We start from the raw sequence: 16,113 nt of genomic DNA, 5'->3' as shown, positions 1-16,113 counted from the left end.
TAGATTCTGACTCAGCCCATTCACTGAGAAATTTCAGTCTGTATTTTTGTAAAAGGAAGTAAAAAATGACTAGGTTGGCCCTGACCGTATATGTTTTCAATATTGTTTCTTCTGCCATACCTGCCCTCCCCGCATCACCCCCCCCACCCCACCCCCCCGCTCCCTGCCGTCACCGCAGCCTGTATTAAAATGAGTTTCTAGAACTCATTTCCTTAGGAAATCTAAGCATCTAAGCTCTTTCAGAGTTGATGAGGGGGTCAGAAATTGAGTATTCAGCATGCCAAAAAGTGTTTCTGGTGCTTTTCTTTGCTGGGCTTAATCGTGGTTCCTCTGTTCACAGAAGTAAACCTTAACAGGGTTCTCAGTGGAATGGCGAAGGACTGAGCCAGCCTGATGGTTAGGAAGCTGTTTGGTGTCCCCGTCTGCAATGGTGAAGGCTGTTCTGTCCACTCTTGGGCTCAGAGCGCCTTTCAGAGAGTAACTGCTGCCTGGTGGCTGTCAGTTCCAGGCTGCCTCATGCCCCCCACATAACCTTCTGTGGAAGGTCTCTGAACCACCCTCCCCCTGCCCTCTTGGTAAACCCTTTTTTAGGGCAGCCCAGCAAGCGTCCTTGTGCCCCCCAGGCCTGACCCTCTCCCCCTCCTCACCCCAGGTCTGCCCTGCAGGTCCTTCACAAGGCCTGTGAAGTCGCTCGGAGGCACAACTACTTCCCCGGGGGTGTGGCCCTCATCTGGGCCACCTACTACGAGAGCTGCATCAGCTCGGAGCAGAGCTGCCTCAACGAGTGGAACGCCATGCAGGACCTGGAGTCCACACGGCCCGACTCCCCGGCCCTGTTTGTGGACAAGTAAGTACAGTGCCTCCTTACCCACATGCCTCCCCCACCTCGCCCCACACAGGGCCACAGGCCCCCTGTGCTCCTCTGGCTGAGGGCTGCCTCTCCCATGGGTTTGTTTCAGCATCTCAAGCAGGGGCTCCTAAGCTGCTGCCCTTGTATGGTCTTTTTGGTAGGGGCAGGGTCTGTGACCACTGCTCCCTTTTAAAAATACTGACAAATGTGGGTGTCTTGCATTTCCAAGGAAAGGGTCCAACTTCTATCAGATTCTCAGTGGAAGACGTGACCCATTACTTCTTTGGCTCTTGAGCAGGGCTCTGTGGTCTGGCCTGTCCCCTTGAGGTTGCCAAAGACTTAGCTTCCAGAACCTCTCCCGGTACCCTTAGGAGTGTCATGGACATGTTCCCTGGTCCTTTGGATCCCAAAACACAACTGCACCAACACAGACCAAGGGCACCTACCCGCACGTGTCCTGTGGCCCCCAGTAGAACTCACGGGCCTGAGGCCGCGCTGAATTAAAGTATGCTTCCAGATAAAGGGGACAGCTCCCCACTTCTCTTGTGGTTGGGACTCACCTTCAGAGTGTGGTATTTAGGGACACAGCACACGAAGAGGGCCACAGGCAGAGGGGAGCAGCCTGAGCCAGAAGAGGACCAGAAGCCACATGCTGCAGGGCCTCAGAAATTACAAGCCAGCTGGGGAGAAATGCTGGTCGCCTTTGAGGATGTGAAGGGGAACTGTGGAAGAAGGGTCATCCTAGTCCATGTGGCCTCCAGTGAGAACTAGGGCTGATGTTCAGAAGCTGGGGTGGGTGGAAGGGAGTTTACATAGATAGGAGGGAGGGAGAATACATAGAGAGGGCTTTGGTGTTGGGAGGTCCTGGGAGCTGGGCCTTGCGGCTGCAGGAACATCCTTGACAGAGATTGCCAGGCCTGCTGACCCTTCGGGCATCCCACCCTGGGATCTGGTACTCTGCAGGTCCACAGAGAGGGACATGCTTGCCAACCAGTGTTTGTCCTTATGATCCACTCTCCACTCTGCTGACTCCTGGGGGTTCTAGACACAGAGCAGGACTCCCCTTCCCGCTGAGAACACGTCCAAGTGAGCTCTGTGCTCAAGTGGGGTTCCGTTTAACCCAGAAGCATCTGGTGTTTCGGTCAGCTCTGATCTCAGGCTTCTGAGAGCCCTGTGTTTCCCTAAATGCGATTTTCTCCAGGCCAACCGAAGGGGAGAGGACCGAGCGCCTCATCAAAGCTAAACTCCGGAGCATCATGATGAGCCAGGACCTAGAAAACGTGACCTCCAAAGAAGTAAGATAACTCTAGCCTTCTCAGCAGGCCACAGGCCACAAGGCAGTCACTTGTCCTGCTGCCCAAAGCTCAACGGGCACAGGCCCAGCACCTGCTGTTCTTCATCACTGGGCTCACCTGCCCCCAGCCTTTTCCTTGCCTCCTTTTTAAATAGCAGTGGGACTTGGCCAAAAAAAGCGTGGGCCTTAGAGTCAGAATCTCCTTTGAATCCCATTTGCCTACCAGTTGTGTGGCCTGGGACAACTTTCCTGACCTCTCTGAGCCTGTAAGACCTTTGCTGAGAATTGCAGGTGACCCATAGATTGCCTGCTAGCCCCACCTTGCCATGTGTTTTAATCGCAATGCAAAAATTTCTTACTTCTCTCGGATCATAACTTACAAGCATGTTATTAACCCTGGACTGTCTTTCACCTGCCTTTTCATATTTCTCTGAATCACTTTTTTTTCTTGATTTGGTTCCTTTTCAAGCAAAGAATTGTAACAGCCTAAACTAGGTAGATCTAGGAGGTTGAAATTGTCAGTTGAAAAGTCATATGCAATTGTTTTATTTATTTATGCACTTAAAAAATACTGTGGTGTGATTTTAGCTTTTTACTTCCAAAGCAATTTTAGCTTTTCACTGTGGTATGTTTGATACATAATTGTAAAAGGGTGAGTGCTTTAGACTCAGTAGGAAAGGTCCCGTGGAAGTCAGCTTTGGATTTGAAATAATAATAATAAGCTTCCCCCAGTCGAATTGCCTTTGAGACTGGGTCCAGCCACCTGCACTTCTGTTCTGTGTCTTAATGGACATGTGCTTATTCGGGGGCTGGGGGAAGGGACCTTTTTTGAAAACATGGGGAATTTATGTTGTGATGTGACTACTTTGCAGTTGACAGCTGTTCTCTTTAACAGATCATATTTCCTAATATTTTCCATTCCACAGATCCGTAATGAATTAGAAAAACAGATGAACTGTAACTTGAAAGAATTCAAGGAATTCATAGACAACGAGATGCTGCTTATCTTGGGACAGATGGACAAGCCTTCCCTTATCTTCGATCACCTCTATCTCGTAAGAGGCTCAGCATGTGGCAGGGTCTGGTTTGGGGAACATAAGTCAGACTCGGTTGTTTAAAGCTTGTAAGTCAGAGAGGGAACACTTGAATTTTACAGCCTGACTCTTCACGGGGACTCCCCTCTTGACCCCCTTCTCTCTGTGATGTGGCTCCCAGCTGAACCGAGGGGAGTTGTTTGAAAGCTCTTAGGCATTATCACTGGCAGCTTTTTCAGACTCTCCCCAGCCTTTGTCACCTTCAGTCCCTAACACCTGAAGTCCCATCCAGTTACCTCCACGTGGGCTAAAATCCACTATGCCTGGGCATCCTGAAACAGATCCCTCACCTGAAATGCAGCCTCCGAGCTTGTTCCTGCAGCTGCTGCTTATGTCAGGGCCCCCAGGGCCTGGCAGGAATCGTCCTGATGCTGCAGCTGCGAGCAGGCCACGCAGGTCTCTCCATCTCTCGCTCAGATTTTCTGAATGCTGTAAATCACCATAGAAGGCAACTGGCAAGGTTTCAAAGTCAAAGACTATCAAGGCAGGCATGTTACTAAAATTAGAGAGGTAGCATGGTGTGATGGAAATCAGACCCACCAGGCCAAGTCCCCGCTCCCCAGCCCAGCCAGCAGCGTGACTAGAGCAGTCTTTGTCTTCTCTTCTTTGGATGAGTCACCTGATCCCTCCTGGAGTGATGGCAAGGATTAAGTACAGTATGTCTTTAAGCACTGGGTGCAGTTTCCGAGGCACTAATAATGGGGGGCCTCATCAGAGCAGAAATCACTTGCTGGGAAAGTTGAGCAAATGCGTCTGCTGCTGAAGGCATGACGATCTTGTTTCTTCCAATTTTTGTTGGAAGTCATTGGTAATTCTCCAAGACGTCATGATAGGTTTTTAACATGCTAAAGAGAGGACATAAATATATATTTAATGCATTTCCACTTATCAATCCACATGTGTGCATATATTATCTAACATGCATGCACGCATATGCAGAGATGGGTGAAACCCATCTAGGGGAAGCGTATGCAGAGATGAGTGAAGTCTATCTAGAGGAAGCTGTGTGGGAACAACTTTCCTGTCTGTCTCTCCACTAGGTGGTGGTCACAGCCTTAGTGGCGCTGTCCTTATGTTTTCAGTATGGTTTGGTGCTTTATGTCACTTTTTCCATGAGAGATACTAAAGGAATTTTTATGTTTGAGCCTCTCCCTCAAGTATGAAAATCCAGCTCGCACCCGCGCTGCCAGCTGCGTCAGGGCCCCTGTAGTCACTGCATCCAGGGGTCCCCTCTCAGGAAAGGGAGTGTATGGGGACACTTAGGCAGGGGTCAGTGCTCTTGGTGAGTCTTCGTTTGCATGTCCTAAGTGCAAAGCAATATTGTTTCTTCCGTTTTTTCCCTTCCTGTGTTGTTCGCATGACCAGAAAATTTTTTGTCGTTTTTTTTAATAACATTTAAAAACATGCTATGAGAAGTTAAAAGAATATAAAAGTGAGTCTCAAGAAGAAAATAAAAGCATTCCCAGCTTCACAAATCTAGAAGTTGTCAAATGTTAATATGTTGGTGTGTTCAGATGGTATTTTCCCATCTGCTTTTTTTAATGAGTCTATAGCTTCTTAAAAAGGAAAGAAACCATATATATATATATATATATATATATATATATATAGCTTATATAAATTTAGTTACATGTACTATATATATGGTTTATATATAGTTATATGTAGTTACACATGTATAGTTATCTGTATGTTGGGTATATAGATTGTGTTCTGCTGTTTTAAGAAAAGTCTTTTTCATTATGTGCTGTTTCCCCGTGTCATTCAAGAACCTCCAAAAGTACAATTTATCTTATGGATCCACCATCATTTATTTTACCAATTTCTTGTTGGATCTTTGAGCTGTTTCCAGTTTTGTTCCTATAAATAGCGACAAATATCCTTGTACACAAATCCCTTTGCAAATTCTGGGTACTTCCTCAGGGTGGCTTTTTGAAAGTAGAATTGCAAGGTCAGAGGGTGGCAACTTTTCTAATATCGCTGAAAGGGAAGCCACAGAAGTCGCTTGGTATCTGCTTTAATTCGAGTGAAAGTGTCCTCTCCTGTGTGGGAGGTCAGAGGTCACTGGCCCTGCTTACAGGACCCTACTGGGGTCTTAGGAAAGGAAGAGCTGAGACACAGAGCAGGTTTTCTGGAACTTACTCCTCCCCGGAGGCCAGGGGGCTGGTGAGGGCCTCCACACCAATGCCGACATAGTGTGAATGCCTTGGGAGCTGGCTTTGATATCCACTTCTCTGTGGCCAAGCACCTCAGACTAACCATCAACATCAGGCCTAGGGCACACTGCATTCAGTGAGCAGCTGAGGCTAACATGTGACACTCATGGGGTTTGTGTGATCTGTCCCCCAGGGCTCTGAATGGAATGCATCCAATCTGGAGGAACTGCAGGGCTCAGGGTGAGTCTGCACCCCTTGTCTTCCCTCTTCCTTTCCGGCAGCATAGAAACCCCCAGCTCCGAGCAAGCAAGCCCTCCTACAGCCTGCCTGTGACCGCCAGCACCCTGGGGCTGCTGCCCGGCTGATTTGCATAACTAAACAGATGTGCTTCAAAATGCCACATCCTGAATAATTCATGGAGTTTTTGATTTTCTGGGGTTTTGTGTGATGGCTTGTGTTAGGGAGAATGATTTAAAATCACACTCAAATGGTATAGGACAGCCCGGTGCTGCTAGGGCCACAAGCCCCTCCCACTGCCCCCTGCCCTGTAGAGCTGACAGAGTCCTGGGGACACGTGTCCTACCTTCTGGGCAGGCAGCAGCTCTGATCCCCGGACTAGCCCGGTTCTACCTGAGATGATACTTGTGAGCCTGGTGGGAGTCTTGCAGCCAATTCCTCAGTGTTGGCCAGAAACATATGGCTTCCTTAGTCTGAGAAATACTCAGCAACAGGAATTAAAAAAAAAAAAAAAATGTTTAAATCTAGACCTTCAAGAACAGATGTCTGGACATTTTTTTTAAACCAATACAACCACAAAATCACCATTCTGTGAATCTGACATGTTGGCATTCTTGAATTACTGCATTTGAAAGTCAAGACTAAACAAATCTTAAAATATATCTTTAGAACTACTGGTTAAGATGTGTTCTTCCAACAGAAAGTATTCTTAAAATGTAGGGTGCTACTGTCTGATGCTTTCTCTTATGCTGGAAATAATTTTTAAAAGTACTTATTTCAAAAGCATTTTTAAGTATTCTATGAACTCTATTTGAGGTATTTTATAACTCCTTAAATGGTCTTCCAGGAATATAAATATAAAGTTTAGAGAACTACAGAACCTGGGTTAGCAGACCCTCTCAAATATTTATTTGTTTACAGTCTTCCTTGTTTCAACAAGGATTTAAGTCACTTCCCAAGGGCATAAATAATGAATGGCTATATTTTGCTCTTTAACTATTTAAAAGTGGAGACTTTGATTTCTCAAGCCTCTGTATACTCTTAATAGTTATGAATTTTGAAACTTTAAGCAAGTTTGAAGGTGCATTTGATATTTACATTTACTTTCCAAAATTGACACTGCTTAACAACCCTTTGAACTGAGTTTTCTTTTAGAAAGAAAATGTCTCAAGTGTTTTTTTTTATTATAAATATGCTATTCACCATATAAAGGGCATTTAGAATATACACAAAATATATTATTAGGAAAAATGAAAGTCCCACCATAACCATGTAGTCTGTTAATGTGGACTTAATTTTTCTCTACCCAACTTTTTTTGTCACTTGTTTCTTGTAGTTCCTTGTTCTCATTCTCCAGATTTGTTCTTTCTTTTTTTCCCGTCACAGTGTTGACTACATTTTAAATGTCACTAGAGAAATAGACAATTTTTTTCCTGGCCTATTTGCATATCATAACATCCGAGTCTACGATGAAGAAACAACAGACCTCCTTGCCCACTGGAATGAAGCATACCATTTTATAAACAAAGCCAAGTAAGTGGGAGGAGAAACCAAAGACACCGGGAAAAACTGGCAGATGCCGGGAGGGCAGAAATTAATGGCAGTCCCAGACAAGGCTCCTGGCTTGAGGAGGCTTTGATGTCTGATGGGCCTTATTTTAGACCCCAGCACCCCAAACACCAGAGGGGTCAGCTTGTTGATCTTCTCCGCGTGGGGGCCACAAATGAGCTTATTGTGACATTTGACCCCCTATTTTGCCATCAACACTGGTTGCAGGTGAGAATCTGACCCCAAGTGGACACTCTTGGGAGTTGCTGAGCTGAAGGAGGAAGAAGAAGGGCCTGGCATTCAGAGCACCTTTGCTCCCCAGAGGGGCCTGCCCATGACTTGCCTTCTTGCCTGACTTGTGCAATGTTCCTGTTTGAATGGAAAGGGACAGACCATCAGAGGTCCTCTGCCCCTGAGCCTGTCCCTGGCTTCCCCCTATTTGGTCCTCACCCTACTCTCCTGTGGAACAACTCTGCCTTATTGAAATCAAGACAGAGATAACCCTTGGCAATGCAATCAAGAGAAACACCATCGTTGGCTTTGCACCCCTCCAGGTCAAAGCCACATAACATGTCCTTACAAATCTTTGTTTGCATTCCCAGGGAATATACTCAGATCAGCCGTTGTAGAGAGGGAGCTCTGTGACTGGGGGTGCCTTTTAAGCGTGGGGTATAAGAAGTGAGTCTGCTCCCACCTGGTGGGCAGTCTGCGTCTGGTGTAAACAGGCAGGCGTCTACCTCCTGTGCAAATAAAGTCTCGCAGGTGCTGCCTCTGACAGCTGCTGTTCCTGTGCCGGCTCAGCCTGTCTTCCCAGGCTTCTCTTTCTTGTGGCCAAGTTGGGCTCCTGGACCCTGCAGTCTCCAAGTATCTTGTTCTCCCCGGGCCTTGCAGCGTTAGGTTTGCTGAGCCCATTTTATTTTTACAGGCACCCTCCGCTGTCACCCTATGCTGGAACGGCTAGTGGTTTCAACAGCTATCCCTTCCTCGACTCAGTTGCCTCAGGCAAAAGAGTTCTTAGTCTCCTGGCCTATCCCAGGGTGTGGAAGGACTACCACTTTGTCCCCAAAGGCAGCCCAATTTGGGGGCTCTCCCTGCAAAACTTGGCTAGACAAGGAGACAGATTTATCTCGATTTCCCATTGTGTGCTAATTGATTTAGCAGCCAAGTATTTCCTTTAGAGGGTGTGTGGACATCTGCTGCATAAACACCAGGACATGGGAGGATCTGGGCTATGAGATAACTCGGGTTTAAAAAAAAAATCCCTTGGGTAAAACCTGAGAAAATGAAGTTGTTGAAGCTTTTTCACTCTCTCCTGCCCTGGTAGGAGGAACCGTTCCAAGTGCCTGGTACATTGCAAAATGGGCGTTAGCCGATCCGCCTCCACGGTCATAGCCTATGCGATGAAGGAATTTGGCTGGCCGCTGGAGAAAGCGTATAACTACGTGAAGCAAAGGCGCAGCATCACGCGGCCCAACGCGGGCTTTATGAGGCAGCTGTCTGAGTATGAAGGCATCTTGGACGCCAGGTGGGTGACCGTCTGGAGGGCAGGTTGGCAGGACTGAGTTGGAGAACCCTGCCCCCCAAGCTGGCCGGCGCAGTCTGCATCTCAGACCTGCCCGCCTTGGCCTGGCAGGGGGCTCCCACGGCCATAACCCTGCCTTGCTTGGGGGAGCCATTTTGAAAAAACAACTATTGTTTGAGGTTTGATTAGTGGTTTCCAGAAGGGATCTGTTTTGATTTTGTTGGCACACACAGAAAGCTATTTTGCTGCCGGAGGGAATGGTGCCTAACTTCTAATCCGGGTCACAGCTTCGGCTTGGGCACGTGGGTGCCCCATTCCCAGGCATCTGCTTTGTGCTGAGCTGGTGCCAGACTTCGTTGCAGGGAAGTTCCAAGGACTGCAGAGGCAGAGCCAGGAGCTGGGCGACCTGGGGCCCATCTCAGCTTCCTCGTCTGAGTTGAGAACACCCACCTAGTGGGTTGTGGTGAGATTTACATACTTTTACAGGGGCTTTGCTAGTCCTTGCTTACAGCAGATAATAACATAGATGCCTTGTAATTCTCAAACCCCACCTGGAAAAGGTCTGCAAAGTACCCGTCACCCCCATTGGCGATGACTTTACCCACGCCACACAGCCGGCAGGCCACGGAAGGGAGGGCGTCCCCACTGGTGTCGGGACCACCTGCTCCTTGTCCCCTTTCTGTTTAGTTTGGATGAGGCCCGGCTGGACCATTTCTGGCTGGGGTTGTGAAAAAGCCACAGGCTAAATCCACCCGCTCCCTAACTTAAGTTTGGGAGGGCACGAGCGCCCCTGGAGGGCTGAATGGCATCTGGAGAGCAGCTCTGGACACCCTGGACCCCTTCACTGTCAACCAGAGGGCAGCTGCAGGGCTGAGGACAGGAAGATTGCCATCCTGCTCTCCTCTCCTCAGCCCTGCACTCACTGCCGCCATCAGGGGCTTCCAGGCTGGGCTCACAGCAGCACGGCGTTAACCTTGAAATGAGCCCCACGCAAGTGCCCTCGTGGCCTACCTGGGTCGTGCCCTTGGAGCCAGGGCTGAAAGTGTGTGGTTCTGCCTCGTAGAGCACGAGCCGGTCCTCACCCACGAGCCCCCGCCTCCCTCCATCGCCCTCGCAAGCCCACCCTGTTGGTGCTGCCCGGCGGTTCGCGGGCTGCTGGCTGACTGGCCTTAGTCCCTGATAGCCCTTCCGCGTTTCTCTCTCTTGGCGTGGTTTCAAACTGCGTCATGAAAGTAGCCGTGGCACGACAGACACTTTTAAAACTAACCTGGAATCTCTGACCTGAACCATTTCCAATTCTCGGGGGTCTTCCCAACTGAATTCGGCGCGACACACATTCACGTGGCAGCGTCGCGGCGCGTGGATCTTCACCGACGCGCCGCTTTGATCCCCTTTGCTCCCTCGGCGTGATTAGGAGAGGATGGTCATTCTGAGCTGACAACGGAGAAGCTGAGAGAGGGAACAGTCAGTGGCCTGACCGCGTTCACAGACGCGCCGGCGTCCGGGCCCACGGCCAGGGTTCCAGGCTGGCGTCCTTGCGCGGGTCGGCCCCGGCGCCGCCCAGGACGGGGTCCCCGGAGGCCTTGCTGGCGAGCCGTGGGGATTGAGGCTCCTAGGCTGCTCCTCTCATCCTGGAGTTTCTTGGGGACAAATCAACAGACCTGGCTTTGCCTCAGTGAGATCCTGGTGTCCACCAAGCCTTGGCCACACCTGGCTGGCTCGCTGTCCCAGGACCCGCAGGCCGGCCTCTGCTGACCCCCCTCTGCCCTTCTTCCCCACAGCAAACAACGGCACAACAAGCTGTGGCGCCAGCAGACCGAGCGCTGCCTCCAGCAGCCCTTGGGTGACCCCGCGGGACCTGGGGACTCCTTGCCAGAGACGCTGGACGACACCCCAGAACCTCGTTTGCCCTGCTTGAGTGACCCCACCCAGCCCTCGCTCCCAGGCGGCAGGGCCACGGGTGGACCCAGCCTCCCCTGCTGTTTCCGGCGCCTCTCGGACCCCTTCCTGCATTCCCCCAGCGATGGAACTGGCAGCCCGGTCCAGCTGGAGGACCTGGAGAGGGATGCCCTGTTGGAGGAGGTCGCCCAGCCAGCAGAAGCGCACAGGCCAGCCAGACCTCTCCAGGAAGGCCCTGCGCCCTGCGAGAAGGAGGTGAAGAAGAAACTTGAGTTCGGCAGCCCCAAGGCCCAGAGCCGCTCCTTGCCGCAGGCGCCGGTGGAGGAGAGCGGAAGGGAGGAGGCCCCCGGAGCAGAATGCTGGGGGCGGCCTCCAAGCCAGCTCGAGCAGAGCCCGATCAACCGGGAGAACCTCAATAACAACAACAGCAAGAGGAGCTGTCCCGAAGACTTGGAGGTAGGCGCGGGGGCCTTGTGGGGCAGCAGTCCACGCCCTGTGGCCCCACTGGAGGAGCACCCCCACCCCGCCCGGCCGCCTCTGCTCAGCCCTTCCCACCCCTGCGGCCAGGTTCTTTCCAGGACCGACTCTGCAGGCACCAGGGAAGGTGGACACAGTGGGTCGGGGTCCCCCGGAAGAGCTGCCGTCTCCCCACGTACCTTGTTCCTATTCAGGCGGGAACTCCAGCTCTTCTGTCTCCTGTGAGACATCAAGCCTCCAGCGTATCCCACTGGCTTCAGCATTTATCACTATGAGGCTGTTCTTAATTCATCTCACCCCTCGCCCACTGTCCCACACCCTGGATTATCTCGAACCAAATCCCACATGTACCCTGCTGTCCACACGCACGCGCGCTCTCAGAGCTCACATAACACAGGGCCATTGACAGCTTTGAAAAGCTGACAGTAATTCCTCAGCATCATCCAGTGTCTGGATTTGAATTCAGATTCTAATGCTTCACCCCATTTGTCCCTTACAGCTGTCGTATCTGGTCGATGATCTGCAGCAAGGCCTTAGCCGCAGTCTGGCACATATTCATAAAAGCATTATTTCACTGGCCGCCTCCTTCCTGCCAGGGGGTGGCCCAGGGTGGAGCTATGCCACCTGCTCTGCCCTGGCCCACCGTGGCCTCGGCCAAAGCTCTCCCTGTCCCTTCCACTACCCCTGCCCCCATCTCCCTGCAGCTGCCATTCTCAAGTGAGAAGCCTCAGCAGATACAATCTGAGCCACGCAGAGGGCTTCTTTGTCTTGTGATAATGCGGCAAAACTGCGAATTAGATCTGAAACATGTTCCAAAGCAAATACTAATTTCATGACTTCACCCACACTCACCCCTCCCTCGAGGAGTAAATATCTGTGGAGATAAGTGATGTAAAACCCCTAAGTGAGGACAGTGGTGCCTTCCTTAGTCTGAAATGGTAAAGCCGCGAGCTGTAGGACGAGAAGCCCGAGAGAAGCGGGGATGAGCAGGTAGCTGGAGCCCACAGCCTTCCTTCCTGGCCCCAGCTGCCACGGGGACAGCATGTAGGGAGCAGGACCTTAGACAGGCGTTGGCTCGTATTTATTAGCTGTGGGGCCGGGTTGGCGAGGGGGTCCAGCTGTGGATAACTCAGTGCAGGGAGTCTCAGTGCATGGAGGCTGAGGGTAGACACCAAACCTAACAAAACCAGGCAGATGGTGCTCAGTGTGACACTGGAGAGAACAGCTTGAAGAGTGGGGAGAAGGGCGGAAGCTAGCCCCATGGTGGTGGGGTGGTGGGCCCAGGTGTGCTTGGACAGGTGATCAGGGCCTGCAAGGCCCCCCAGCATGATGGCGGGGCTCTGCCTGTTGTCCCAGAGGTACTAGGCCATGGGAGGGCACTGGGGGAGGGGCTGACAAGGTCCTTGGCTGGGGTTGCAGGCAGGCAGGTGGAGTGAGCACAGGTAAGGACAGAAATGCACAGCTTGGGGTTCATGCAGAGCAGAGCCCACCGCCCCTCCTGCCTTGTCCTGCACACCATGTACCCCTGTGTGTGGGCTCTTCTCTCCTCCTATGCCTCCTCGCCTGCTTGTCCCTGAGACCTCAGCAGAGGTGTGATTCCTCCAGGAGGCCTTCCCTTGTGTGGGCTTTGAGCTCTGTGCACGATTTCCTGACCTGTTCCCACCAGTGGGGTGGCCTCCTGGGGGCAGGTGCACATCCCAGCCCGGAGAGGCTCCCTGAACTCGAGCAGGATCCCCTCCCACCAGGCCGGCCCGCAGGCTCTGGAAGGTGCTCTCAAGCCTCCTGCTGCGGTAACTTCAGCATATTTCAGGACTTCGGGTTCTAAAGGTTTTACAAGAAATGAAATGCAGACAGTGTGGTCAGAGTTCAGAAAGTTTCTGTGTCAAGAGTTCAGACCTTACCACGAGGGTGACCTGTTTCACTGGTCGAGCTGGAAGCCAGCCCAGGAATCCTGACTATGATAAGATTCCTCAGGCCCCGGGCCTCCTGCCTCCCGCAGCGCGTGCTCCTGACACGCTCGCCCGCGGCTCCCGGAATACTGCTGAGTCTCCTCTGGGCTCTTCCAGCACCGGACGGCCCACGACGCCTTACTTTGGGGGAAACTAAGTCAGCCGCACAAGATGCTGTTAATCTCTGACAGTCAGGGTCAGGGGATCCCCCAGGTTTCACTTGGCTGGAGCAACCTACCACATCAGCCTTGTGCACAGAGGCTCCGTGTTAGGACTCACGGCAGAACAGCTCTGAGGGGGTGGCCGACCCCCTTGCCTGCACTCGTGCTGTTCTCCACCCAGTGTCAGCCCAGAGGGCACCCCCGGCACCTGGCTGGCAGAGAAGGGACGTGTCCTCAGAGGTGGGGGTATAGAGGCTCCAGTTCATTTCAAGCCTCCACCCTCTCTGGCCCCCTCCCCCACCCAGTGACAGAGGCAGGCAGTTCCCATTGATAGATAAGCCCCCCTCCGCCTGGATTCCCTCATCAGGGCCGTGGCACCCCTGGTGGGGGCTGTACTCAAGTCTTTCCAAAGCCATTTCCACCTCTGCCATCCCTTGGGAGACCACAGCTCAACGATGCTTCTCTGGAGCCAAGCTGTTCGTGCCAGACGGGATGGGGTCTTGTGCAGGCTGCTGCCTCCCCAAATGCAGCTTCTTCCCAAAGGGAAAGAAGGGAGAAGCACCTGCGTGCCAGAAATGCGGGTTCATTTCATTCTCACAGGGCCACAAGGGTGAGTCTCCTGGCCAGCCGTGGCCAGCAGCAGCCATGTGGCCGAGGGAGGCTTGCCGTGGCTCTGGGGCACGTCACGGGTGGAAAGTTTGGCTGAGCATGTCCTCTAGCTGATGTTACCCACGGTCAGGTGGGCGCAGAGAGGAGCCCACACCCCTTGGCCTGCCCAGCCACCGCCCCTCCCGTCTTTGGCTCGTGATGACACTCTGACCCTGTTCTTGTCCCCTTTCAGCATGACGCTATCTTTGGGATCCTTAACAAAGTGAAACCTTCCTACAAATCCTGTGCTGACTGCATGTACCCTGCAGCTGGCGGGGCTCCTGAGGCCTCGGGGGAGCGATGCCAGAACCCCAGTGCTCCTGCCATCTGCACCCAGCCGACCTTCCTGCCCCACCTCACATCTTCCCCTGTGGCCCACATGTCCAGCAGGTCCCGAGCTTTGGAAAAACTGGCCTCGGGCCCAACCGAAACTGCCCTGTTCCTACCACCAGCAGGCTCCCGGAGGTCAGACACCGGTGGCTCTGGGGCCGGGGCTGCCGCTGAGCTACCAGCCAGCCTTTTGGAATCTTCCAGAGAGACCCCAAAAGTCACCCTGCCAAAGTCACTCCTTTTGAAGAATTCTCACTGTGATAAGAACCCTCCCAGCATGGAGGTAGTGAAGGAAGAATCACCACCCAAGAAAGACCTGAAGCCAGCCAAGGACCTCCGGCTTCTGTTCAGCAAAGAGTCTGAGAAGCCCACAGCCAGCAGCTACTTGATGCAGCACCAGGAATCCATCATTCAGCTGCAGAAGGCGGGCTTGGTCCGCAAGCACACCAAAGAGCTCGAGAGGCTGAAGGGCGCGCCCACAGACCCCGCATCTCCATGCAGGGACGGCCCCGCCGGCAGGCTGGAGGCCAGCATCCCTGAGGAGAGCCAGGACCCGGCTCTGCCTGGCCAAGCCAGGGGCGACGAGAAGGTGGAGGCCGCCCCCCCTCCATCGGAAGGAGCCTCGCTCAGGAGCCCCCCTGCTTTCCTCTGCCGCCTGGACCACACCACTCATTTCTCAAAAGACTTTCTGAAGACCATCTGCTACACCCCCACCTCGTCCTCCATGAGCTCCAACCTGACCCGGAGCTCCAGCAGCGACAGCATCCACAGCGTCCGCGGGAAGCCGGGGCTGGTGAAGCAGCGCACGCAGGAGATCGAGACCCGTCTGCGGCTGGCGGGCCTCACCATCTCGTCCCCGCTGAAGCGCTCGCACTCTCTCGCCAAGCTCGGAAGCCTCGACTTCTCCACAGAAGACCTGGCCAGCGAAGCCGACGTGTCCACCATCGCCGACTCCCAGGACGCCAGGACGGGCGAGTCTTCCTTCTTGCAGGAGCACCAGGCCACCCCGAAAGTCCCAGCCGCCACCTCTCAACCGTCAGGGAAAACTGCCCCAGAAAACTTGAAAAGCCCCTTGTGGATGAGCAAGAGCTGACCCGCCTTCCGCTGCCCTTAGCCTCCACGTTCACCCGACCTGCCCATCACTGCACGGTGGGTTTTGGTCGCCCCTGTTCCCTCAGGTGTCTCAGACGGCTGGCGGCCTCCGGACTGCCCCCTGCCTGCCGGAGTGAGGAGGGGAAGCAAGACTGAGGACGGGCAGCGCGAGGAGAGAGGGGGCTTCGGCTGTGTGGCCTGCGCGACCCAGAAGCTGTCGGCCAGGAGACACAACTCAGTCCCCAAGTCGTGTGGTCAGGGAGAATCCAGTCTGGGGAGGAGCGCAGCGGACACGCACACACGTCGCGGACGTTCCCGGCCCCGCGGAAACGCTTGAATGGCAATAGAAGTCCTACCTCTGTTCTTGCTCTGCTTTTTTTTTTTTAATACAGTCATGACCAAGGCTCATTCCAGGGAATCAAGCGTGTCGGGAAAGCGTTTTCCAAAAGAAGAATTGTTTTGTTTGGGTTGGGCCCCCCGACAGGTGTAAGGACTTCGAAGCCAGCTGCACGGAGAACCGCTGGGAAACCTTCCACGCGGGCGTCGGGCGCTGCCTGGACCCCTGTGCCGCCGGGTCTCTGGCCTGTGTCGTGGCCGCCGCGCGGCCTGTGTCTGGCCGGCATGGGGTGGGGTGGGGGCGCTGTGTATGGGGGTCCTAGTTTTGCTGATGAGAAGTTTGTGTTGCCCGGTGCACCTCCGAGTCTCATCTGCTGCTGCCCCCACAGCGGTTGTGTTTAGGACCTGAAAGCGCTCGAGGATCTGGTGGGTCTGGCAGTGGTTCCGAACTCAGGTTCTTTAGCTCCCGTCCATGCATATTCGGGGAGGAAAAGGAGGTTTCAGCAGTGAGCTCTTATCA

At 53.1% G+C, this 16,113-nt stretch overlaps 1 protein-coding gene across 2 annotated transcripts in view; it reads left to right on the top strand.

Moving 5' to 3' along the window:
• The window catches only part of SSH1 (slingshot protein phosphatase 1), a gene marked incomplete at its 5' end in the record, with an annotated part of 52,411 nt that extends 37,133 nt beyond the window's left edge, over positions 1-15,278 (top strand). For both annotated transcript variants that reach the window (XM_084254446.1, XM_084254445.1), the window contains 8 exons: positions 653-847; positions 2,052-2,145; positions 3,071-3,199; positions 5,588-5,634; positions 7,018-7,164; positions 8,504-8,704; positions 10,483-11,056; positions 14,029-15,278. In XM_084254446.1, coding sequence (XP_084110572.1) covers positions 653-847; positions 2,052-2,145; positions 3,071-3,199; positions 5,588-5,634; positions 7,018-7,164; positions 8,504-8,704; positions 10,483-11,056; positions 14,029-15,258 — 2,617 coding nt within the window. In that variant the 3' untranslated portion in view covers positions 15,259-15,278. The remainder of the gene's footprint in view (positions 1-652; positions 848-2,051; positions 2,146-3,070; positions 3,200-5,587; positions 5,635-7,017; positions 7,165-8,503; positions 8,705-10,482; positions 11,057-14,028) is intronic.
• Positions 15,279-16,113: the final 835 nt, after the last annotated feature.

The sequence above is a fragment of the Talpa europaea genome (assembly GCF_964194135.1).
Source record: "Talpa europaea genome assembly, chromosome: 14".
Taxonomy (NCBI): domain Eukaryota; kingdom Metazoa; phylum Chordata; class Mammalia; order Eulipotyphla; family Talpidae; genus Talpa; species Talpa europaea.
Note: the sequence above shows the minus strand (reverse complement) of the source record. Positions and strands in the feature narration are given on the sequence as shown.